This window comes from Pteronotus mesoamericanus, unplaced genomic scaffold (assembly GCF_021234165.1).
Source record: "Pteronotus mesoamericanus isolate MK-2021 breed Mesoamerican mustached bat unplaced genomic scaffold, CSHL_Meso_final scaffold_167, whole genome shotgun sequence".
NCBI lineage: Eukaryota > Metazoa > Chordata > Mammalia > Chiroptera > Mormoopidae > Pteronotus > Pteronotus mesoamericanus.
In genome coordinates, this window is record NW_026555308.1 from 29,697,441 (window position 1) to 29,717,068 (window position 19,628).

The 19,628-nt window shown below is 37.8% G+C and overlaps 1 protein-coding gene across 2 annotated transcripts in view; it reads left to right on the forward strand.

Annotated features, from left to right (window-relative positions):
* The window catches only part of CEP120 (centrosomal protein 120), a 73,272-nt gene extending 64,968 nt beyond the window's left edge, over nucleotides 1-8,304 (forward strand). For both annotated transcript variants that reach the window (XM_054589898.1, XM_054589899.1), the window contains one exon: nucleotides 6,517-8,304. In XM_054589898.1, the coding sequence (XP_054445873.1) occupies nucleotides 6,517-6,751 (235 nt within the window). In that variant the 3' untranslated portion in view covers nucleotides 6,752-8,304. The remainder of the gene's footprint in view (nucleotides 1-6,516) is intronic.
* The last annotated feature ends 11,324 nt before the right edge of the window (nucleotides 8,305-19,628 follow it).

Sequence of the window (19,628 nt, forward strand, 5' to 3'; positions counted from 1 at the left end):
ACCAGTGTGGATGAATGTTTCTTCTTTAACTCCTTGTTTGTCAGACTTCCATACAGTTTGATTTTCTGGCAGTTCTGGTTATTTTTTGTTTTTAAATTTGTTGTTGTCCTTCTTTTGGTTGTGTGAGGAAGCAAAGTATATCTACCTACGCCTCCATCTTGGCTGGAAGTCCTAAATAGTAGCTTTTATTTATTGAACTCTTACCATGTGCCAGGAGTTATTTTAATTGCCTCACATGTCTGTCTCATTTTCTTTTAATCCCAAAGCAACTTTTTGAAGAAGCTATTATCCCCATGTTAGAGATTAGGAAACCAAGAAGTAAAGAAATTTAAGTACCGTCTCCAAGGTCACACAGCTAGTAACTCATTGGAACCAGAGTTCAGATTTGATTCCAGAAGTTGTATTTTTAACTACTCTGCTACACTATGCCTCTCTGTAGTGTCATGTTCATCTTAATTATAATTTCAGTGATATTTTGTGCTAGAAAAGTCATCTTTAGGAAGCAGCATAAGAACAAATTTTAGTCTTTCTGGAGGTGAGATTGAGGGGAGACTTTTTTTAACTTAGTTTATCAAGAAATAATAGCATTTTTGTTTCAGTAAAGCATTCTGTCTTAGCTTGGGTGCCATAAGGTACCATGGATGGGTGGCTTAAACAATAATAATTATTGTCTCTTAATTCTGGAGTGTAGAGTTCAAGACCACTGGTCAGCATTTTTGGTTTCTAGTGAGAACTTTCTTTCTGACTTGCAAGCAGCTACTTTCCCACTGTCCTCTCATGGTGGGAACAGAGAGCATGCTGTATCTTTGCACAGTGGCACTAGCCCCGTTATGAGGTCCCCACCCTCATGATCTCATCTAAACCAAATCATCTCCCAAAAGTTAAAGACCATCACATTGGGGAATAGAGCTTCAGCATATTAATGTGAGGGGATACAATTTAGTTCACATGACAAAATATCGCCTGACATTTCCATGTATGAGCTGGGAAAACTTAGTCATTATATTAGGTGGGTTCAGAGCTGATTAAATAAGTACATTTAGAATAGTAATAGGTAAATATCAGTTGGAAAAGGTCAAGGTCTACGGTGCCGTGCTATAAGGTGCAATTCATGCTATTATTCTTCTTGTATTCAGCAAATATGTATATGATATCTACTGTGTTGTGGACTTAGAAGATGTAACAAATTAATTTTATATAATCCTTGTCTTTCAAAATTTTGCTCTCATATAGTCATGCATTGCTTAATGACAAGGATATATTCTGAGAAGTACATTGTCAGGTGATTCTGTTGTTATGTGAATATCACAGAATGCCCTTACACACACCTAGAAGGTAGAGCCTACTACACACCATTGCTATGTGGTATAGCCTATTGCTCCTAGGATATAAGCCTGCACAACACAGTCCTGTACAAAACAATGCCAGATTAAATCAAACAGAAGAGAAAAAGATGTAGTCAAGAGACACAGTAAATAGATGTATGAGGTTGCCTGCACAACAAATTTATAGCAAATTTGTTTTCTTGCAAGTAGAAAGAGTACACTCTAAATAAAGATAAAAAGTATAGTATAATAAACACATAAACCAGTAACAGGCATTTATTATTATCATTATCAAACATTATGTACTGTACCCAGTTGTATGCTCTATGCTTTTATGTGATGGGCAGTGCATTGGTTTGCTTACACCAATATCACAGACATGTTATGAGTTGTACTATGACTTTAGGGTGGCTACCACATCACTAGGCAATGCATGACTATAGCTCTTTTTGACTTCAATTTAATAAATATGTATTAAGACTCTGCTGTTTGCTAAATATTGTTTTGGTGGATTGAACGAAAATAACCATTTGTCTATCAAATTTGTAGGTCATACAAAATTGAATATTTAATAGCTTAAAAATTAGGATTCAGAGATAATAGAATCTAACAAAATTAAATATATTACAGTCAAAAGAGAGTCTTCTGTATAAACTATAAGAAAAATCTTTTTTTATTTTATTATATTTTATTGATTATGCTGTTATGTCCTGATTTTCCCCCCTCGCCCCCCAACCCAGCACCCCCCGCTCCCTTAGGCAATCCCCCCGCCAATCATTGTTCTGTCCATCGGTCATGTGCATAAGTTCTTTGGCTGCTCCATTTCCTATGCTGTACTTGACTACCTATTTGTACTTCTTAAGCACCTCACCTCTTCGCCCATTCCCCATACCCCCCTCCCATCTGGCAGCCATCAAAACACTCTCTATATCCATGATTCTGTCTCTGTTCTTCTTCTTTGCTTAGTTTGCTTTTTAGATTCAGTTGTTGATAGATACATATTTTTTGCCATTTTATTGTTTATAGCTTTGATCTTCTGTTTCTTAAATAAGTCACTTTAATGTTTCCTTTAATAATGGTTTGATGATGATGAACTCATTTAGTTTTTTTCTTGTCTGGGAAGCTTTTATCTGCCCTTCAATTCTAAACGATATCTTTGCTGGGTAGAGCAATCTTGACTATAGTTCCCTGATTTTCATGACTTTGAATATTTCTTGCCAATCCCTTCTAGCCTGCAAAGTGTCTTTTGAGAAGTCAGCTGATTGTCTTATGGGAACTCCCTTGTAGGTAACTAACTTCTTTCTCTTCTTGCTTTTAAGATTCTCTTTATCTTTAACCTGTGGCATTTTACTTAAGATGTGTCTTGGAATGGGCCTCTTTGCATCCATCTTGTTTGAGACTCTCTGTGCTTCCTGGACTTGCATGTTTATTCCCTTCACCAAATTAGGGAAGTTTTCATTCATTATTTTTTCAAATAGATTTCCAATTTCTTGCTTTCTCTTCTCCTTCTGGCACCCCATGGTGCAATTGTTGGACTTCTTGAAGTTGTCCCAGAGCTTATACTATCCTCATTTTGGGGGGTTCTTTTTTCTTCTTCTTGTCCTGATTGGTTGTTTTTTGCTTCCTTATGTTCTAAATCATTGATTTGATTCTTGGCTTCATCCACTCTCCTGATGTTTCCCTGTAAATTGTTCTTTATTTCAATTAGTGAATCCTTCATTTCTGACGGGATCTTTTTTATGCTGCTGAGGTCCTCACTAAGGTCCTTGAGCTCCTTACAACCAATATTTTGAACTCTGTATCTGTTAGATTGTTTATTTCCATTTCATTTAGCTCTGTTCTTTCATTTGGGTCACTTTTTTTTTGTCTCCTTGTTTTGGCACCCTGCCTTTGTATGTTTCTATGTATTTCTAGGTAGAACTGCTTTGACTCTGTGTCTTGGTAATGTGGCCTAATATAGTAGGTGTTCTATAGGGTCCAGTGGCACGGCCTCCCCTATTATCCAAGCTTGGTACTCAAGGTATGCTCATCATGTGTGCTGAGTACACCATCTTCTTATAGTTGAGCTTTGGTTACTGTTGGCAGATCAATGGATGGGATATACCCAGGCTAGTCAGCTGCAAGGATTGGCTGTGACCACTTATCACCTACCTCTGCCCTCCGTTGGGGATCAGCTGTGCAGGGGCAGGGTGGTGGTGCTCAGATATGATCTGTAGCTGTCCACTGAGTGCACTGGCCCTGGGGTTTCCTGGGTGGTACAGGCCCCCACCTGTGTTTTGCCTAAGGCCACCCTGCATGAGCTATAAAGTAATCTGAGATGGCTGCTGCTTGTGCAGGACTTGGAGAGTCCCAGGTGAAGCCAAGCTGTGAATCTAGGCTGGCTGCTGCTAGTTCCAGGCCTGGGCTCACTATGGCCAGCTTGTTTGAGAGGATTTAAGTTGTGCAGCATGAGCCAAGACCAGCCATCAATAGGGAAAAACAGCTTGGGTAGGCTAATAAGAAGGTAGATCAAACAGTGTTAGCCAGGTTGATGGAGTCTCAGATAAGGTCCAGCTTTCCAGCTCTGTGGCTTTGTGGCTCTCTGGGATGAGCATTTAGAAAAGGCACAGTGGCCTCTGCTCGCCTTGATGCCAGCCACTTCAGTTACTTCCAGTGTGCCACTGGTGCCTTTCCAACTGCTACCCTAGTACTGGAACTCAGAGGGAGTTGAGTCTGAGTAGGTGAGTCCATGTGTAGATTGTTTAAGAAGAACTACTTGGGGCTCCAGCTGTTTCTTTCACTGATTCAATCCCCACTGGTTTTGGGGGGCAGAAGTTGTGGGGGCTTATCTTCCTGTCACCGGAAGCCTGGGCTGGGAGGCCTGGTGTGGGGCTGAGACTCCTCACTCCTGAGATATCCCTCCCAAATTTTTAACCACCACACATGGGTGACTGACTAGCCCATTCTGCATCTGTGCGTCTCCTACCAGTCTGGATGGATGTGGTTTCTTTAATTCTGTAGTTGTCAGACTTCCATTCAACTCAATTTCTGACAGTTCTGAATGCTGGTTGTTCTGTATTTTTGGTTGTAATTTTGATGTGGTTGTGCAAAGAGGCAAGCCATGTCTGTCTATGCTGCCATCTTGACCAGAAGTCTTAAGAAAAATTTAAGGGATGGCCAAGATATTTAAAAAACAGTTCACATAAGGAAGCCTTCCTTGGAGGATTTAAGTGGCCACTAATAACAGTGTGACGTGGCTGCCAAAGAGCCAGTGAAGTAGAAGTGTTCAGTACTCAGCACCTCTAGGGTGTTCTTAACCAATGTGCTTTAAGAGAAATCAGCTACCTAGAGAGCTTCCAATGGAATGTGACCAAGAAGGTTTTTTTCTTCTTTCCTTTTTTTTTTTATTGTATTTTTTTCCCCATTACCATTTAGTCTCTTCATATCTCCTCCCCCTTGTATTACCACACTGTTGTGCTGAAATGGCTTTAGGAGTAAGGGATAATGAACTTGAAGAGAACTCTTGGGCAGAGTACGTAATAGATAGCTGTCTTTACATATCTGAAGGGCTACCATATTGAAAAGAAGTAAAGTAGTAGGTTATCCTCTTGAGCAGGATCATAGCTACATATTGGAAAGTATTAGGGGACACACTAAGTTCAGTATGAGAAGGCACTTATGAACAGAAGTCCTACAAAGCAGTAGGTTCCTAGTGACAGGAAGTGTATGAGTGGAGTCCAGACATAGTGTGTGTTTGTCAGGGAAGTGAAGTTTCCTTTGGTATCAATACGGACTTCATCTACTACAGGGTGCTAAGATCCTATAGTTACCATGATGATTTGCATTTTGGTTAAGCTTTGGTAGAGATAAGCAATCAGGTGTGCGAAAGGTTAGTTAGTCCTTTGTGCATAACCAGATGAACAAGGAACAGTTGAACTTTCTGGTTCATAACTTGTTGTATATCATTAGTTTGCCTAAATTACCTCTTCCTCCAAGGGAGCTATACGAATTACAACAGGGGAAGCAACTGCTCAAAACTCTCCCCTCGTGCATGCATGTGAATTGCTAAAATTGGTACCAGTATCCCATCAACCGCTTGGTCTCCACCCCAGGCCCAAAGCACAGCGCCCTCTCTATATAGGAGTTGGTTTTTGTTTTTGTTTTTCCTGAAAACAGATAGGAGATATTTGGTGTCCTTGGACAGTATTCTTCACTTTCCAATTTTTTGTGGGGAATCTTAAGAAACAGTTGAAGTTTCAGAGGGTCGCCTGAACAAGTGAAACTGTGTCCTACCAACAGACCTGCACCCTTTCTGGGGCCTAGTCGTCCTGCCTGTCAGAGCAGGACTCACTTCTCACTGGCTCTTCCTCTCACCCACTGCACGGGCAAATTCAGAAATGGGTTTGGTTCTCATTGGCTTGCTTACTCCGAAGACCATCTAGACACAGGGGCTTATATGCAACTGCTTTATCTTATTTATAAATACAGAACATCGGAGTAGTTGCAAATGGAAACATTCTTGTAGTCAGTTACACAGAGTATAAAATTACACTTTAATTGTACATTCTAAATTAAATTAAAACATACTCCATGTCCAACTTGCCCTTACTACCCATCTAGTGTGGTCTTCATTTTCAAGGCAGTGTGATTAACAATACTATATTAGAAATACCCAAATCCAAGTTTGCCACCTGCTCGCCTTTCTTCCTTGAAGATATCCTTACAAAGTCTTAAAATGTACATTTATAGAATTTCACTTTCTATGAAAAATTAGTGAAATAAACTTCATAACAGTAAGGACTTTTCTTCTTGACTCATAAGTGAAAATAACATACAGCACTGCATATATAATTTTGTACAAAAATATGTATTTAAAATACACATGCATTTTTAATTGAAAAGCAATACAGTAAATTATTACTCAGACTGATTTCTGATTATGATGACTGTATTTTGTTTTTTACACATTTCCACAATTTCTGCAGTTCTCGTGTACTTTATAATCAGAAAAACAAGTATTGTTTTTAAAACTGTCTTTTATAAGTGTGCTAACTCTGACCTGCCAAGTGTAACACCAGTTTTTGTTTTCTTCCTGAAAATATTACTGAAAACGTATTTTACCATTAAATCACTTTGTTTTAAATGGCGTTGTTAAGAAAATCAAAACAATATTTGTTGCCTGCTAGAGTGGTATTTGTTCTTGACTTCTCAGGTTAAGGCAACAAGAACAAAAACAGTACCAGGATTCCAGAGAGATTGCAAGTGGAAAAATGGATGGTCCACATGGCAATGCATTGGAAGGAGGTTTGGATGATTATTTGACTCGCCTAATAGAAGAAAGGGATACTTTGATGAGGACGGGTGTGTATAATCACGAGGACCGAATAATAAGTGAACTTGACCGACAGATCAGAGAGGTTTTGGCAAAAAACAATACTAGTAATTAATAACATTTGGAAAATCTTTAGAGACTCCAGGTCCAAATTGTAATTTCACTGTAAAACCCTCATATGAAGGGTAAAATGGATGTTTTAAGATGCAGTTTTCAATTTTTATAAGCAAAATTTTATATGCTGTTGTATAGTATTTATTTGATTTTATTTACTTTATGCTACCTCTCCCATTCTTGTTCAATTTGTAATTGCATTTTATATACTCCTTTTAAATGACTCTTCAGTGTTTCTCATAATTTTTAATTTCATGGCTAACTTTCAAAACAGCTTTTCACTAAATTTGTTCTAGGAGAAATGACTGCAGTAATTTCCAGTTATATAACTTCTCATGTTGAGCCAAAAGGGTATATGTGTTGCACTTTAAAAATGTTGCGTCCTAGTTGTTTGAATATAGATATCTTAATTATTTAGACCAATTGTAAATGTAACCCATTCATTTTAGATGTCCTGTGTTTTTCACTTAGAGCTGTTACAAGTGACAAGTTTGAGAACAGGAAGCAGGATCAGTGCAGAAAAGCCACATGATAATATTGAGAGGCAAATCAGTCATTTATTTAAATAGAGTTAATACAGATTAAACTTGTTTCAAGAACTATTGAGTTTTCAAATTTTCATTTTGCTCTTAACTTTTAAGAATGTGAAGTAATAGCTTAATAAGGTTTTTGTCAGCCTCCTGCTTGAGATTGCATCATTTTCTTTTGTTAACTCAGTAATATAACATGGAAGCAGACATTTAAAGGCTTTAGCCGAGAAAGTAAGCATTTTTTTTTCTCCCCCTAATTTTAATCAGTCTTTTTAAAAATGGTATGTGAGATTAAATCACTGGCTTTACGTGGTGTCATGTCTGTATAAACTTTTAAGAATTCCTTTACATCTTTTTCTTCAGGGCCAATACTTGCCCTCAGAGCATCACTTCCCACATTTTTTTGCAGGGTACTGAAAGGTTTGTTAGAAAAATTACAGATTCGGTGAGTTTTTATTATCTAGTTTGAAATTTCTGATTCCCAAATATAATAAATTTATGTACTTTAGGAAATATACTAGTTTCTGATAACTTCTATAAAAGCAGAATAGGCCATTTGGTAACACTAAATTAATTTTTTGTGGCTTTCCAAGAAGGTATATATCTTGTTTGGGAGATTAAAATCTCTACATGCATTATATGTTTTTTTCTTTAGTAACAAAGTATTAATCTAAAATCAACCCAGCAGTAAATAACAGAACAAATTATTGAACGAGAGAATAATGAATATGTGAATCATAGCAGGGATTTGAAGTATTAATTATGATTAGGCATTTTCTCTCACTGATCTTCGTGCCACGTGAATGGAACCGAGTATTATTTTTGTTTTGGAAGGTCTCCGGTGAGATGCGGTGACTGTGCCTTCTGCTGCATTGTGTGCAGCATGTGACTGTTTCCAAACACTAGAGGGGGCCTTAGATTTAAAGATAGGAAAAGGATTTTTCTTAAAATGGATGTGTGGTTTATTTTGCCTTCTGTAAAGCTATCATTTAGCTGTATATTTTAAGAAATAAAATCATAATTGTATGCATGTTTGAGTTCTTGAGCAATCTGTTACTTTTGTTCTAAACCAAGTGAGAAAGTGCTGGACACTTCCCATATCAAGTCACTTTGTATCTTTGGTTTTTAAGGGCTTGCATTGCATATGCTTTTTATATGTCTTCAAATTGGAAGAGTGAAATTTTAACACCTTTTTGTAGTCCTTTTGCAACAGTCATTCCATTTGTATGTGGCCTTTTGCATATTGATTGCTTCAAAATCATTGTCAATCCCTGGGAGTTGAGTATGACCACAGTAGATGAATGAATTGAGCAAGTGAGTGGTGAATGAATAAATTTCCCCATTACTGCATATAACAGCAGACCTTTCATCAACTATTTTAATGTGAAATAAGTTTCAGCTTCAAAATGTTTGATTCCTTTACATGAAAAAAGTCTAGTTTCCGTTTCTAAGGTTGGCACATACTGCGTGGGAGGGGTGTACCGTGACTCCTAGGTATGTGTGGTGCTGAGTTTCTCCATAGGTACATCCCTGCAGTTTCTAGAGCTGGGTTCCTGTTGCAGATGTGGGAGTTTGAGTATGACTAAGGAATGTATTGGGGCACTGCACAAACATCTCAAAAGTAGGTCGTCTAGTGTGATCAGATGACTTCCTTGCCTACTTACTGCTCGGTCCAGATACTGCCCAGCACAAGTCTGGGTTCTCAGACCATTCCCATACATACTGCTTGTCCTCAGCCACCTCAGAATGGATTGACTTGGTTCATGCAGTCTCTAAGAAGGGCCCACTGGTAGAGTGTATGCACTTTTAAAATTTGGCCTCCCGCTACTCCTATGTCCAGGTTGACTGAATACCTAACTTGATTTTTTTTAATAAAGTCATATACCATAAAATAAATTCACCATTTTAAAATACCCAATTTGGTAGTTTTTAGTATATTCTACAGTATGTGACCATCACTACTAACTCTGGAACATTACCATCATCCCCAAAAGAAACCCCATATTCATAAGCTATCGCGCCCCATTTCCCTCCCCCTCACCTCCATCCCTTAACAGTTACTAACCTACTCTCTGTCCCTGTTGATTTGCTTATTCTGGACATTTCATATAAATAAAATCCCAAATTTAAAATTGAAAATACTAGAAAACCTGACGTATTTTTCTATGACCAGTTCTGTGGTACACACAATTTAATCACGTGTTGAATTAAATGACAGATGCAGAAGGCCCACATAGAGTATAACATGTATCCATCAGTTAAGAACATAGCTCACCCTATTAAAGCAGTGACCCAAAATAATAGTGAAAGGTAGATAATGTTCTGCTGTAACATCTCTGAACAATCCTGTGATGTTGGAAGTGGATTATTGGCAAGGCTTGCGTCATGCCATTGATATCGTATCAAAACGGTACTCTTTCCCACGAGTTTTATAGAGTTGAAGGCTAATGAGAAGCATAGTTACCCAGAACATAAGGTCCATGAAGACAGAGATCATGTCTATCTTACTTCCTGCCGAACGCCAGGACTAAAGTAGTGCCTGCCACATGTGGACACTCGGTATTGGCTGTATTCATAAAGAAATAAATGAACAAAACTTTGTGCATTGTCTGGGATTATGGATAGTGGAAATAGTTCTGCAGCATCGTGAATATATTTAATGCCACTGAATTAGTCACTTAAAATGGTTAAAATTTCATGTTATATATATTGTAACCAGTTTTTTTTTTTTAATTTGCTTCAAACTCTGCTTCATCTGCCTGCCCAGTGTTTTCATGCTGAAAGTTTTCTGCACACAAGTTGCCTGTCAATCTGTTCTTGAAGATGCTGTCTTCTCAGCCCTTGACATAGGAATCACTCAGTGACTGCATTAAATGTTTGTAGCATCTTTGTTAACAAAACCTAAAATGAGTGAAAATTAATGACTACATGTTCAACCTGTCTTCTAAAAGTAAATTGGAGGATCCTTGAAACATAGGCTTGTAATGCCTTCAAGTTCATAAAATTAAAGTGTTGTTATGCTTTCAAAAAAGACTAACAAGATTTTTAAAACCACTGGTTGTTTAATTTAGCAAATAGTCCAAACCATGGACAGATTAGAATTTTCACAATGAATTACTAGTTCCTTAAAATAGGCTTAGTATCTGTGTGTTGGCTATAGTCTTTAATTGTTGGCTGGTGGTCTTATTAACTGATAAAGTGATTTGTATGGGAATGCTGAGTAAAGTCTGGTTGAATAATTTTTAATCTGTTATGACTTGAAAATTTAAATCCATCGTTTGATATTTGTGTTTTGGCAACTGTGACACAGGCCTTGGAGCCCAGACTTAGCTTGCACTTTTCTGCCACCTACTCTAGAGCGCAATCAAACAACACTTCTTCCTAACCAATGAGCCCTGTGCCTCCACGACACAGACAAAGATGTAACTCATCTATCTTGGTGTGAATGGAGAAATACAGAATTGTTTAAGCACCTGCATTTTTCACTGAAACCAAAAGAATTACATGCTCACTGATTTTGTTATATAACCTCTATTTGGCATCAAATTAGAATCCACTGTTGTGAGGAATGTAACTGTAGGAAGGCTGCTATATACGTAAATCTCATTTTATTTGCTTCTCTGGGGGTTGTCTTTGTGTGTCCACTAGAAATGTTTTTACAGATGTAGACTCTTCAGATATAAAGTTGCTGAAGTGGAGACTCAGAAGTTTAGCTTTCAAATTGAATGGGGGGTGGAAATTGAGATTAATTTATAGATAAATAATTTACTGACTCCGATATGTTAATGTACAATAATCCCTGGAGGCTTTTAAAGATGTAGTCATTATATTCTTAAGGTTTCTAGGAATGTTAAGCCTGTCATTCGTAATAGGAAAGAACTAAAATAGGGCCCATTTATAATTTCTTCTTGGAAACATTTCATCCACAAATTCATAGACAAGTATTTTTTCTTTTCCAAATAACTTATCTAGTAGTTGGACAGCACAGCCCTTTCCTTGATTAACATGTTAACTAGTCCAAAGTGCACGCATACATTGGATGAGTGCTGGACTTTCTTCAATATTTTAGAGTAAAACTCAGCTGGAACAAATGAAGTATTACTGCAAGATCCTACTTTGACATTATTGTAAATTTTAGTGAATGCTAACCCAAAGGTGAGAGAGTCTGTGCCTCACGGAGCTTGCAATCACTCCATTCTTTAGCAAATTCTCATATTAGTGAATAGACTGAGCAGGATTAGGCATTAAAGAACTGGTTTCATTTCTATGCCTTCTTTCTGTATTCTGAAAAATGGGGAAAAAAAAGATTAGGTTACTAACATTTTTAGGATTTTTGAGAGAAATTCTAAATTTCAAGCAAGACTATTGCACTCCTTGAGTTCAGTTCAGAGTGTGAGTTCATTCCAAAAGTGCGGTCCGAAGGTGGTCTGTCAGATCCTGAAAGTGAGGCAGTAATACCCAGCTCGTATCATTGTCATCTTGTTTAGATTGGGTGAGATAGTGTAGCAGGCTGATGAAATTTCCTTCCCCAAGGCAACAACCAGGTAAATACAATTCTTGAGTGCGCTTCATTGTTGGCAGATGGGATTAATGGCCTTGTCTTGGTTTCTGATGCAAGTTTTTTAGGTAACTAACTGAAATTTGCATAAAGCAAGTAAAGGTACCAAATAGGAAATAATTTTATAAATAGTCTTCAAAAGTAAGTTAGCCCACAGTCTATTTTCACCAATGAAAATTGTGTTTTCCAGCCCAAATTTGGCCTGCCATCTCTTCCTGTATCAATGCACACTTCTTTCTCTTACCTCCCTGTGAATGTATGTTTACCAGGAACAAATGACACCCAAAATTTGGTTTTAAAAGATTCTTTAGAAAACCCACCAAAAAAAAAAAAAAAAAGAGAAAGAAAAAAGGAGAAAGAAAGAAAAAGAGTGGTGAGAAGAGCTCACACCCCTATTTTCCTTTGGTCTGCCTTTTCTTCTTACTAAGGTCTATACCATTGCCCCGTGATTTCACCGATTCTGCTATTATTCTTTAGCCTCTTCTATTATCACTTGAACCTCAGTGTTACTGTGCAGGTCTATCTGAGCATGTCTGTGATTCCAGCAGTATACATGCACAGGAGAAGCAACTGTCAGCCTGGTATGTTCTGGCACGAATCCAAACTCTAAATGTACATACTTAGCAATTCCCAGCAGTGTGCCTTTCTACTAAATGAAGGAGATGAAATAAATTAAGAAATTCATCATATGCACATACACATTGTAATGGAGCTGAAAATTTCTATCACCCAGTGACGTCATAGTATAATACAACACATTAGTCATGTTTGTGGTGATGTTGGTATAAATGAACCTACTACACTGCCAGCTGCCAGCTGTATAAAGAATAGCACAGTTACACACAGTGTGTAATACTTGATAGTGATAATAAATGACTATGTTATCAGTTTATGTACTTCTTATACTATACTTTTTCCATTATTGTTGAGTGTACTCTTTCTACTTATAAAGAAAAGTTTGGTTAACATAGTATGCCGTGTTGTGCTGGAAGCAGCCTCATACATCTTGCATTTACCCTGTCTCTTGATTGCATCATTTTCTCCTGTGCTTGATTTTATCTTGTGTTGTTTTATACAGTAACGTGCTGTGCAGGCTTGTTGCCTAGGAGCACTAGGCTACGGTACCATGTTGTCTAGGTGTCAGTAGGCCCTACCATCTCAGTGGGTGTAACCGCACTCCGTTACAGTCTCACAATGATGAAATCACCTAGCAAAGCATGTCTCAGAACATATCCCCATCAGTAAGTGGCACATAACTGTTACACATACACACATCAAGTATGTTCAAGTACTTTGTTTATATATAAATATGTATAATTTTATACTAAAGTATTAATGTTGTTCTTCCTATTAAAATATATTGGGGAGAAGATTATACCCTTCTGGGTTATTAGTGAACAGTGATAGGTGACAGTGGGCCCCCAACCTGTTCATGCGTCAGCAAAGAACAAAATAGCATTCCTGCATTTTCCTTCTCTCATCCTGTATCTAGACTCATTATCCTACTTTGTCTATGATACCTCAGTTGCTGTGATGCAGAATAAACAAAAAAGTTCCCAATCTCAGCATCATGCATAAAAGCTCTAATAATACATGATAATTATTTAATGTTGAAAGAGACTTTTTCCTCAGATTCAGTAAGTTTTTGGATACAAAATTTGATACTTGAAGTATAAAAACATGTTTGAACCAGAGGAACAATTTATGTCATAAACTACATTAGATGAGCTGAGAGTCCCATTGAAACTCGAGAGAAATATATGAGAAAAATGAAGAAAGAAATCTATTTATAAGCCTGTGCTCCAAAAAGTTGGCTAGCAAAGGTTGGGTGTGATTGTTTGTGTAGGCAAACCCATCTGCAATGGCCTCAAAATCCATAGGGTCCAAAGCATTCTGAACAAAGTGCCAATAACCAATTTTGGGTAAAAGTAATAATAGTGGTCAAATGAGGAAAGGCATTTGTCAAAATCCAACATCCATTCTAGATACACACTCCCAACAATTTGAGAATAGAAAGGAATTTCCTCAATGTGATAAAGGACAGCTACAGAAAAAAACCAATCAACCAACCAAACAAAAACCTGCAGCTAACATACTCACTGGTAAAAGAGTCAGTGCTTCCCCTGCAGGGGTGTTCAACATTTTGGCATCTCTGGGCCACACATTAAATACACAAACACTAATGAAAACAAAAAATACAGGTTTTAAATAAATGTACAATTTTGTGCTCGGCCACATTCATAGCCATCCTGGGCCACATGCAGCCTGTGGGCTGAGTTGGACACTCCTGCTAGAAATCAAGAACAACACAGTATGTACTATCTCCATTTAGTATTATATGGGAGGTTTGTAGCCAGTGAAATAAGGGAGAAAAGAACAAGATAGTGGAATAGGCGATAACTTTGTCCCCAACAAAAAACAAATAGACAGCTATCTATGCATGGATAGAGGCCTGGGAGGAGTCAAGAGTCCAACTCAGAACCTACAGCCAACACTGCATAGCAAAACAACAGCTTGGCAACAACTGAGGGCCCCATGAAAGCCACGGGCTACACTGTAAAGTTCATTGGTATGACCCCCAGACCCCTTCACAGAAGACACTGGCAGCTTTCACGTCTGAGGTAACCAACAGCCATCACCGCCCTGGACTCCAGACAAGATGTGCTTCTTGCTAGAACCAGGGCTGCCACTGGTCCCCGCAAAGGCCACCTATGCCCCGCTCCCAGAGCCACAGCCCCTCCACATGCACCCACATCTCAGGCCCTGACTATGTAGCTGTTCTGCATGCACTCACATCTCAGACACCAGAGCCAGTGCCACTGAGGGCTGGGCAGTGCCTCAGGCCCCAGAACTGCCATCTCTAAAAAAGTGCCTTCCTTCCAGTCCCCAGCTTCATTGCTGCTGGGCATGACCCTGCATCACAGGCACCAAAGCAACCACTGTTGTGAGCTAGTCAGTGCCCCAGACCCCAGGCTCCTGAGCTACTCTTGCGCTGCAAGCACCTGTGTATAGAGTTCGACTCCATGGCTGCTCGATGGGCACCTGTGCATCAGACACAATGCCACTTCCACCATGATGGCACCCCTGAGCCTGGCCTGAAGCCAAGAGGGATCTCCTGAGCCATGACATCCCCAGTGGGAGAAAAAGATCAGGAGGTCCCCAACAGCATTCACCACCAAAGACTCCTAAAGGCCTCATCAGTTGTCTGGACAACCACAGTCTTGGCCACTGAGATCTGAGCAAATCTTTGCCAATACTGACCTCAGCAAACAGACCTACATGGAGACTATGCCACAGGGGGCTTCCCTGGAACCACCACAGCCCATGCAGCCAGCAGCCTTGTGCCCACCCATGATAAATGTTTTTCCCCACCCACACCAGCCTGTGAAGTCTGGAAGTGGCAATTGCTCCATCAAAAGCATAGATATCAACACAAGGCTTCAAGTACCATGAAAAAATACCCCAAACATGACACTACCAAAGAAACCTAATTCTCTAGTAATTGACATCAAATAAATAAAGAATTATTAAATGACAGAGAATTCAAAATAATTGTTTTAAGTAAGCCCAGTGAGCTACAGGAGAACACAGACAACTCAATAAAAAAAAAAAACAAAAACAAAAAAAAACCAGCAATCCAGATACATGAACAAAATAAGTTCGACAGAGATAAAAGTCATTAAAAATTTAAAAAAGAAGAACTACACAGTATAAGGGGACTAAGAGGTAATGTAAAAAAAAAAATACGAGATTAAATAAAAATACAAAAAAAGCAAGGAAAACACACACAGATACTCTAGAGTTTAAGATTATAATAATAGAAGTGAAAAAATTGCAATAGAGAGCATCAATAAAAGATTTGATCATACAAAAAAAAAAATGAATGTGAATTTTAAAATATGTTATTGGCAGACACTTTTCCAAGGAGGAGATACAGAGGGCCCAGAGACATTTGAAAGGATGCTCAGCATCACTAGCCATCAGAGAAATGCAGATCAAAACCACCGTGAGTTACCACCTCACACTGGTCAGAATGACCATCATAAACAGATCAACAAACAACAGGTGCTGGCGAGGCTGTGGAGAAAAGGGAACCCTAGTACACTGTTGGTGGGAATGCAGACTGGTGCAGCCACTGTGGAAAGCAGTGTGCAATTTCCTCAAAAAGCTGAAAATGGAACTGCCTTTTGATCCAGTGATTCCCCTGCTGGGACTATACCCTAAGAACACCAAAATGCCAATACAAAAGAACCTATGCACCCCAATGTACATAGCAGCACAATTTACAATAGCCAAGTGTTGGAAGCAACCTAAATGCCCATCGGTAGATGATTGGATCAAAAAGTTATGGTACATATACACAATGGAATACTACACAGCAGAAAGAAAAAAAGAACTACTAAACTTCGCGACAGCATGGATGGAACTGGAAAGCATTATGCTAAGCGAAATAAGCCAGGGGGCGAAAAACAAATACTACATGATCTCACCTATGAGTGGAACCTAACCAACAATACAAAGATGCAAGGAAAATAAGACCAGCAACACTGAAAGGAAAAGAAATCAACAGAGACAAGAGGGAAGGAGGGAGGAGAGGTGGGGAAAAGGAAGGGAAGGGGAAAGCAAGGACTCATGGACAAAACCAAAGGGGAAGAGCTGAGGAAGGGAAGGAGGGAGGGGGCAAGGGGAAGCGGTGGGGGGTAGGCAGAGACAAATGTATTTGAAAAAATAAATTAAAATTTTAAAAAAATAAATAAAAATAAAATAGGTCATTGGAAATTATCCCATCAGTGGAGAAAAAAAGAATTTAAAAAAAGTAAATAAAACCTATGCAAATTATGGCACACCAGCAAGTATTTGCATTACCAAACACTATTTGCATTACCAGAGTCAAACAAGGAGAGAGAGAAGCAGGAGGCTTATTTAAAGAAATAATGGCTATAAACTTCTCAAATCTGGGAAGATGTATGGACATCCACACAGATATTCTGGAGTTTAAGATTATAGAAATGGAAAATATTGCAATAGAGAGCATCAATAACAGGTTTAATCATACAGAGAAATTAATGTGAACTTTAAGATAGGTACATGATGCTCATAGGTCCCCACACAGATTCAACCCAAAGTGAATTTCACCAAAACATATTATAACAGAAACTTCAAAAATTAAAGAGAATTTGAAAATAGAAAAACAGAAATCACCTCATACAGTGGAACATCCCTCCCTTCCCATAAAGCTAAAAGCAGATTGCTCAGCAGAAACTTTGCCAGCCAAGAGAAAGTGGGATAATAATATATTCAAAGAGCAGAAAGAGAAAAATTTGTCAACCAAGAATATTCATCTAACAAAGTTATCCTTCAGAAATGAAGGAGAGATACTTTCACAGGCAAAGAAAAGCAGAGGGAGTTCATTATAACTTCATTACTTTGCAAGAAATGCTCTGGGAGTTCTTCAGACTGAAATAAGGGAACACTACTTAGTAACACAAGAACATATTACAGTATAAAATTCACAGGTAAAGGTAAATATATAATCAAATTCAAAATATTCTAATACTGTAATGGTAGTATGTAAATTACTTAACTCTAGCACGAAGGTTAAAAGACAAAAGTGTTAACAAATAATTATAGCTGCAACAATTGATACACAATATAAAAAGATACAAATTGTGATATCAAAAACATAAAATAGGAGTAAAAAGGTAGTTTTTGTATGTAATTAAAGTTGTTATCAAATACTATAGACGTAACTGCACGATGTTTTATGTAGGACTCCTCATAACCACAAAGCAAAAACCTACAGTAGGCACACAAAAGATACAGAGAAAGGAATCAAGGGATACTCCTACAGAAAATCATCAAATCACTCACAGACACACACACACACACACACACACACACACACACGGAACAAAGGAAAAGTGAACTATAAAACAGCCAGACCACAATTAACAAGATAACAATAGTAAGTTCTTACCTATCAATAACTACTTTAAAGGTAAATGGATTAAATTTTCCATTCAAAAGACATAAAGTGACTGAATGGATATAAAAACAGGGTCCAATTGTATACCGCTTTCAAGAGACTCACTGCAGCTTTAAGGATATACAGAGCCTGGAAAGGAGGAAATAGAAGATATTCAATTCAAATGCAAACCAAAAGAGAGCAGGGCTAACCATACCTTTATCAGACAAAACAAACAGTAAGTCAAATACTGCAACAAGAAGGTCACTGTATAATGACACAGAGATCCACTGATCAAGAGGATATAACAGTAGTAAGTATAAGCATTCAACATTAGTGTATGTAAGTTATTAAGCAAATATTAACAGACCTGAAGATGGAAATATACAGCAATGCAATGATAGAAGGGGATTTCAATACTCCACTTTCAACAATGGATAGATCACCCAGACAGAAAATCAATAAGGAAACATTGCACTTGAACTGCACCTTAGAACAAATGGATCTAACAGATATCGGCATTCCATTCAACTGCTGCTGAATACACAGTCTTCTCAAGTATATGTGTAATCTTCTGTAGGATATCATAGGTTTAGGTCAGAAAACAAGTCTTAACAAATTTATGAAGTCTGAAATCATATCAAGTATCTTTTCTGACCCCAATAGTATGTAACTAGAAATCAATATCAGGAGGAAAGCTGGAAAATTCACAAATATGTAGAAATTAAATAACACACTCCTAAACAACCAATGGGTCAAAGAAGGAATAAAAAATAAAAAGGGAAACAAAAAAACATGAGACAAATGAAAATGGAAATACAACATACCAAAACTTATGGGGTGCAGCAAATGTACTCCTAAGGGGAAAAATTGTATGATAAATACATGCATTAAGAAAAAACATTTAAAATAAACAATCTAACTTATACCTCAAAAAACTAGAAAAATAAGAACTAGCCCTAAGTTAGCAGAAGGAAGAAAATAAAGAACAGAGCAGAAATAAGTGTTATAGAGGTTGAAAGGACAATAGAAAAGATCAGTGAAGCTAAGAACTCATTTTTGAAAAGGGAAAATTGACCAATCCTTAAATAGGCTTAGAAAAAAAGAGAAAACACAAATAAAATCAAAGAAAACATTACAACTGATTCCAAACAGATACAAAGGATCATAAAAGACTATTATGAACAAATATGCCAACAAGTTGGACAACCTCGAAAAAATGAATAAATTTCTAGAAAGATATAACCTTCTAACACTGAACCAGGAAGAAATAGAAAATCCGAATAGACCAATTCCTACCATGGGAGACTGAATTAGTAACTGAACCCCTTCCCCCTCAAAAAACAAAGTCCAAGGCCACATGATTTTACTACTGAATTCTACCAAACATTTAAAGAATTAACACTAATTCTTTTTAAACTCTTCCAAAAAATTAAGAAGGTAACTCTTCCAAACTCATTTTATGAGTCCAGTATCACCCTGATAGCAAAGACAAAGACACTACAAGGAAACAGCAGATGTCCCTGATGAACACAGATGCAAAAATCCTCAACAAAACATTGGCACATTAAAAGGATCATATATCAAGATCAAGTCTGCTTAGCCTCTGAATGCAAGGATGGTTCAACACATGCATGTCAATAAATGTGATATTCCACATTAACAGAATGAAGGATAAAAATCATATGATCATCTCAATAGACTTTAAAAATAGAACTACCATATGATTTAGCAATCCCACTTCTGGGTATTGATCCAAAGGGAATAAAATCAGTATCCCAAGGAAACACCTGTCCTCCAATGTTCATTGCATCATTCTTCACTA